The sequence below is a fragment of the Mytilus edulis genome, chromosome 9 (genome assembly GCF_963676685.1).
Source record: "Mytilus edulis chromosome 9, xbMytEdul2.2, whole genome shotgun sequence".
In the NCBI taxonomy this organism is placed as follows: Eukaryota; Metazoa; Mollusca; class Bivalvia; order Mytilida; family Mytilidae; genus Mytilus; species Mytilus edulis.
The window spans coordinates 56,796,351-56,803,647 of NC_092352.1; the positions used below are offsets into that span (position 1 = coordinate 56,796,351).

At 32.6% G+C, this 7,297-nt stretch overlaps 1 protein-coding gene across 1 annotated transcript; it reads right to left on the reverse strand.

Moving 5' to 3' along the window:
* Positions 1 to 3,297: 3,297 nt before the first annotated feature.
* On the reverse strand, positions 3,298 to 6,978 carry LOC139488616 (NADH dehydrogenase [ubiquinone] 1 alpha subcomplex subunit 6-like). The gene is made up of 3 exons (XM_071274343.1): positions 6,781 to 6,978; positions 4,485 to 4,600; positions 3,298 to 3,505 (listed from the first exon to the last, which is right to left on the reverse strand). Exons 1-3 carry the CDS (start codon positions 6,917 to 6,919, stop codon positions 3,377 to 3,379), a joined length of 384 nt encoding a protein of 127 aa, XP_071130444.1. The 5' UTR covers positions 6,920 to 6,978; the 3' UTR covers positions 3,298 to 3,376.
* Between the last annotated feature and the right edge of the window lie 319 nt (positions 6,979 to 7,297).

Genomic DNA, 7,297 nt, shown 5'->3' on the forward strand with positions numbered 1-7,297 from the left:
GCCCCTTTTTGGCCCCTAATTCCTAAACTGTTCAGACCTCAACTCCCAAAATCAATCCCAATCTTCCTTTTGTGGTCATAAACCTTGTGTTTAAATTTCATTGATTTCTATTTACTTATACTAGTTATTGTGCGAAAACCAAGAATAATGCTTATTTGGGCCCTTTTTTGGCCCCTAATTCCTTAACTGTTTGAACTAAAACTCCCCAAATCAATCCTAACCTTCCTTTTGTGGTCATAAACCTTGTGTCAAAATTTCATAGATTTCTATTTACTTAAACTAAAGTTATAGTGCGAAAACCAAGAAAATGCTTATTTGGGCCCTTTTTGGCCCCTAATTCCTAAAATTTTGGGACCAAAACTCCCAAAATCAATCCCAACCTTCCTTTTGTGGTTATAAACCTTGTGTTAAAATTTCATAGATTTCTATTCACTTTTACTAAAGTTAGAGTGCGAAAACTAAAAGTATTCGGACGACGACAACGCAGACGACGACGCCAACGTGATAGCAATATACGACGAAAAATTAAAATTTTTGCGGTCGTATAAAAAGTTATTTTCCATTAAACAGTAAACCCTTGTTTTCCCACTTAAGGGTTTGAGCCATAGCCCCCCAAAGCCAATCCTAACCATCCCTTTGTTGTATAATGTCAGAGGGATATATACAGAGTTCCACAAGTTATTGCCTGTTAACTCGAAATATGCTTATTTTGACCTCTTTTTAACCTAATTCCTAAACTGTTATGACCAATACCCCCAAAATCAATCCCAACCTTTCTTTTGTGATTATAAACCTTGTGTTTGAATTTCATAGATTTTTATTCACTTAAAATAAAGTTATTGTCCAGAAACCAAATATCTTTGGACGACGCTGACAGCGATGTGATACCAATATATGACCGCAAGTTTTTTAATCATAAAAATTGATTAAACATGTAAAATTTGCAATAAATAATCATCTTAAACAGCAATGTGTACCCTTCTTCACATTTTATGTTTAAATTAAGGCAGTAGTAGTATACCTGTGTTCAAAAGTCATAAACTGATTGACAGAAAACAAATCTGGGTTACAAACCAAAACCCAGTGAACACATCAATTAAAGGAGGAAAACAAAGGAACAACAGGAACACTGTAGTGCAAGAAAAACAAATGTCACCAAACAGTGAAACAAACTGTTTGATAACAACTGCCATATTCCTCACTTAGTACAGGAATTTGTAATTTGATGGAAAATCTCAGGTATATTTTTTTACCTCTTCATTGTTCAAATTCTGCTAGGTTTTAGCTATATTACCAAATACCCTGTCTAACTGGGGAATAAAAGGGGAAGTGGTTATACCTCTTTTTGTGGTGGAGCATTGTATTTATAAGGTCTTTGCAATTGTTCACACTATTACACATTGCCCTATGATTTCTGGAAGCACAAAGCAATAAATTGAGCTAACTTGAAACCATAAAGTATACAGAATATTTGTACAATGAACTACAGTTAGTATAAATAGCGAACCAACATGAAGTTTCCGACATTAGACTATGTGAAGAATGTAACAAAACTTTAACTGTAACACTACAGGGAAATAACTCAGGAAAAATCAGATGAAATTTTTAATCACATTCTATACACATGGAAAAAAGTATTGCAACACCAAATTGAAATTGAAATTAAAAAAACGCTTTTTATTTTTTTGTCATATAATTTGTTGAAGTAGAACTAGTTCAACATTATTAAAATATCACCTGCGTTTAATCAATAAATATTGACTCGATAAGTTCTTATCTGCACATGCAGCTACTGTACCCGTAAACAGCAAAACAGGTGTTTTTATCTTCATTGTTTTCAATAATTAAAATAACCAAGTTTATAAAGTTATGTGATTGACACCTTGTAATGGGTCCTCCAAAAGTCTTAGCTGCAGAAATAAGGCAAATAATCAGCATAAGAGAAGTAGGAATGTCGCTGTGACAACCGCACGTATTGTTGGTCATCACCATCACACTATAAGTCGTTTGAGAATAAAAATCAGACAATAAACGGTGTTAAAGACCTTCCAAGATCAAGAAGACCCCCTATACCATCTGCTAGGGGAAATCAAGCATAATGAAGGTTGGTCAGAAGAAAAGCCATTGCATACAAATGATACAATACAATCCTAAGAAGAGAGTGGTGGGCATACATAAGCTTTTAACAAGAACTGTTCAAGATCTACTCATCGTTACTGGTTATCGTGCGAGCAGACCATTTCGGGAACCATTGCTTACGAACAGACACACAGTTGTCCGTATCCAATGTAGTGCGGAGCTCGCCAAAATTGGAAATTAGCATCGTGGAGGAAGATCCATTGTTCCAATTGAATTCGGTTCATCTTTCTTGGCCCGATCGAAGCCCGGATTTGAACCATATCGAGGATATATTGGACACTATTGGGCGTAAAGTGCGCGGAAGGACACCCCAGTTCAAACACGTCATGAAATAAACAATGTCCTTCATTAGAAATGGTTACTGCTACCTTAGCAACAAATTAGTCGATTTATGGCAGAAATCAGAAGACGTCAAGAGGTGTTATCTGTTTGAATTGAGGCTGTGCACAAAGTACTAATTCTTTGGCGTATAACGATCAACCATGATGTGAACAATCATCTTAAGATTTATTTTGAAATGTCTGACATTGTAAAGTTCGACTACAGTAAAAGTTGTAAAATGCATTATTTTGTACAAAAAACACTTCATTTTGTTATTAAAATTGTGATTAGATAAATCATTTTTTTTAAAACATTTTTTGTTCTTTTAAATGCCAATGTTATCATAAACTAGGTTACAATATTATTTTACGAATATTTTATCATATTCCATCCAAAATAAGAGGCTGATTTTTCAAGTTTTAAAAAATCAAGGTGTTGCAATACTTTTTTCCATGTGTATATTATTCAGGAAATATTAAGCTTGTTGATGAACAAAATTAGTGTTTGGCAAATTGCTATTTATCAAATGAAATTCTCGATTATGTACGAAGTTCAAGTTTCTGAAATTTTTATATTTTTTCAAAGATCCAGTAATTATGTTGTCAAAATTTTATGAAAATTAAATGAGCCAAACTAATTTTAGTCTAGGTTTTTGATACCACCTTAAAAGCTTTATCTATTGTCTAAAATTGCTAAACCTTCTACCAATCCACACACTTTGCAGAAACTACCAATCAATACATTATAAGTTATGATCCTGAATTTTAAGGTTGTTTTAACTGGAGCAACCAATAACAATCTTTGGCCAAGTAAGATAAAAATAGAAACAAGTCAAAGTAAGCAAACATCTGTATTTTTCTTAACTATATTCATAAAATAATAATTTATATATTCTTAAATCCTACTGGAAATCTCATCACTGATGTCCTTCATAAAACTTGGACAAAAAGTCACTAGGTTTAGCATTCCATGTGTCTTTAAAATACATCATCACATGATTTCTTTGTTTCCATATGTTACTGATCTCTCTCAATTCCATTTGACCCTAAAAAATAATACAATACATATTAATATTCAGCCGTCTTGGATTGTAATGTAGCCAAAAAAAATCCATCTAGATTTGTTATGATAAGTGCAAATTTTGACGGAGGATTGTTAATCATTTGTAAGACTTTTCATATAGATGAAGAAGATGTGGTGTTTTATCGTATTTTTATTACTGTTTTTAATAATTTCTAGAAAATATCTTTTGTTTGGTTCAAATTTTTCAATATTGACATGCAAGAGGAGATAACTCAGAATGTAACTTTTATAAAGGAATGTGTTATGAATTTACTGATTTTGTTTTGTAGCAAGAAAACAAGCTACATGACCCCAATTAACCTAGGAAATCTACACTTCTTTTTAATTTCTTTTGGTTTATGGAATCTTCCAATTTTTCTTGGTCATTTAAATAAATAAATTAATTGGTGTTAACTATGTATTAGGTTTGTTTGGGTCATTTCTTTACCTAATAGCTTGTTCTATCAATAGCCCTATTCTAAAAACATACTTTTTTTTTTATTTTAAACACAATCTTAATTTTTAAGATCTATTCCTTGTTCAACAAATTGATGTATTCCTTGTTCAACAAATTTTGGTTCATTTGCTCAAGAATAACAGTTAAACTTCAGTAGACATAAGAAGATGTAGTATGCGTGCCAATGAGACAACTCTCCATCCAAGTCACAATTTGTACAAAGACATGGATAAAGAAAATTGTACGAGTTTCAGTCTGTTAATATAAATTTTATATTTGATTCGATGAATGATGAAATGTGTGTATAAATTTTAATCTAAAGATTTAGCAGTTTCTTATAAACTAAGCAAGCAAACTTAACAAACCTTCATTGCGCATGACATTGTTAAAGAGCTGTAAAGACTAAAATCATCTGCAAATTCCTGCAAATTTTATGCATTTGTTGAACACATTAAGAGCAAGTAAACATGCTTACTTTTTAGCTCTGAATGTTCCCATGCCTTACCTTAATAACTAGTAAGTCAATTGCTCGTATATCAGAGACATTCTTATTTTTCAAGAACTCCTCCTTGAGTTTATCCCTGCAGTCTTTTTCTGTAAGCAGTAGATCATATTCTTGCACTGAAAAGAAAAACAACTAATTTCATAAAACAATTACATAGATAGTTTTTGCTTCTTATATACCCTGATTGATGTGTACATACAAAGAGGTAGTTTTGCAAGGTTAATTGGTTTCATATTTAAGATTAAAAGAATACAATCTCCCAAAAATAACAATTTTTAGTATCTGAATCTGTATCTATTTATAAAGAAATCTGATAACATTCATCTTCGCTAGCCAAAGGTAACGATCCACTCACCTCCTCTCCACCCTTGGCAGATAAAGCCAACATTTGTGATAACAATGTTGCCCCATTGATTCAAATCACGCCCATTCTGAAAACGAATTATTCTTGAACAATGGTAGCACTTGAACTCTCTTCAGTGCGAGGAGAAATCATGGTAGCGTCTAGAGTCTACAAACTTGGTAAAGCATGAAACAAAAATATCTGTTGCCATTTCATCATTTTTGCAAGAAATTTACACAGGAACCTCTATTGGTTGATTAAGAACATTTAAATTGTCACTAAATATCATTGTATGTTTTTGGAGGTAAAAACTTGTTGCACAATCAGCACATGGCAATTGTTTACCTACATTTTCTACATTTACACATGATCATGTTATAGACGCTTTTCGATTAGATGCAGCAAGTTACGACTGCAACCAATAAAAATCATAACCTTGTGGATCTGAATTTCTCTCTTAATCCGTCAAGGATGGAGAGGAGGGGAGTGGATTGTATCACTTGGCTAGCAAAGATGGATAACATTGAATAACCTCATAATTTTTATGTCTGTCAATGTAATGCTGTAAGCAGTTTTGATGATAGGAGTGTTTAACAACTACCTTGACTACATAAAGAGGCCTTTTAGGGTCATTGGTTGGAAACAATCTGGCTAACATTTAATTACATGTATATTTTATCCAATGAAATAAAAAGCTTGCAAATAATTTTGTCTAAAAATGCAAGAACTAAATTAATTATATTCATATGATATACTGTAGTACTTTTTTCGCGGGTACTTATTTTTTCGCGAATTGTGTATTTCAATCAAGTTTGCCCGTATTTATTTTCGGGATTTTTTCTTGAAAATAAAAAAAAATATTTATAGTTATAATTATTGCCTCGTGTGTAAATCTGAACTGTATTTAAAGTAGAATCGTAAATAGCCGTCTGGTAATCTGTATTACATGATGGGTGGTTAGTGCATGTATTTCAGAATGTAAAAGACGACAGTTTGAAAAGAGGTTGGGTTAAGACCGGTATTGCAGGAGTAGCACTCGGTAAATGACAAACTAGTAACTTTAGTTATTTGTAAATAATCTTCATGTGTATATTGTTTGTGCTTGTTTTATTTTCATAAAATCTAATTATAAGTTCAATTTTGTTTGTTATCAAGTGTTTACAGCAAAGCTTTCAAAAACATTGTCTGCTACTATACACACGTTTGTAAATCAACCGGTAACAGCAACAATAGAAAGTCATATGGTTCAAGGTAATCTGGAGTCGTTATTGTTTCTTTGATATTTAATTTGTTTTTACTTGTCACCTGTTGATATTAATCTAGTTTGTTTATTAATCGAATTAACAGGGTTGTAAACATGTCATGTCATCGATGTAAGGTCAAGTTTACATGCATAGATGAACAGTAAGTTTTCAGTTAAAAAGTTGGATTTAGATTTGCATGTATTTCATGTATTTATTTTTCGCGATAATAAACAAACTGTGAAATTCCTGAAAAATAAGAACAACGCTAAAATAAGTACAATTACAGTATATGAATACATCTTATCGATATTCCCTCTTGACCCGAGAATCTGTCCCGCATGAACTTTTGACGTCATACAACAATCACTTTTCCATTGTGGCGTCATACATGTATATTCTAATATGATGTCAAAATTTTACTGGAACTTTTGTGATGTCCAGTAATGGTGGACAAATAGCGATAAGGTGTAGAGCTCAAGCGAGACAAATCCTCAGGTCAGCTGGGAATAGCGATAAGGTGTATAGGGGTTGTGGCGGAGTTATTTTGAAGGCGACCCTTCCCTTCAAATGGGACAGTAGACAGAATTTATTGGTTAATATACATATATATGAATATATAATAGTAATAATTTGTAGATATCTTCTATAGAACTATCCTAGTTAGTACTAGTAGTACCAGTTCTTATTCACCAAAGCGACCAAAGCGTACCTGAATACGGGATTTGCCTGTACCATTGTTTGTAGAGATTAAGTACACGGCGTTTTGCGTCTGCTTTGTCAACCGATAATATTGGTTTGGCTCTTTTCAGCCCCTGGCTTATTGTTTGAGTGGCAACCTTAGATGCCATGACCTCCGCAGGGTTGACTTTTCTCGAAAGAGTTATCTGCCAGTGGACACTATAACAGTCAAACCTACAACGGACAACAACAGATTTCCGAGTAACTAAGATACGAACTTAGTCTTTGGATTGTTTTTTCATGAGCATTTTACTCTTCTTTACTTGGTATTAAAAGTTCTTTTTTTTTATTCAATCTTACTTACTTATTTCTTGCCAGGTACATGTTTATATGAATACACGGAAATCTACTGTAATAATGACCTGTAAATTGCAGATAAAATAAGTAATTACCTCCCCTTGTAAGACACACTAATAGGTTCATCATTGGTAAATTAGTTAATTATATTTAAAGAAACAGATAAAATCGTATACACATTAATTATTTTA

Coding starts and splice junctions, on each gene's coding strand:
- LOC139488616 (XM_071274343.1), bottom strand. CDS start 6,919: ATGGCATCTAAGGTTGCCACTCAAACAATAAGCCAGGGGCTGAAAAGA. Junction 4,601..6,780: donor CAGGCAAATCCCGTATTCAG/GTACGCTTTGGT, acceptor TTTTCTTTTCAG/TGCAAGAATATGATCTACTG. Junction 3,506..4,484: donor TTGACTTACTAGTTATTAAG/GTAAGGCATGGG, acceptor ATTATTTTTTAG/GGTCAAATGGAATTGAGAGA.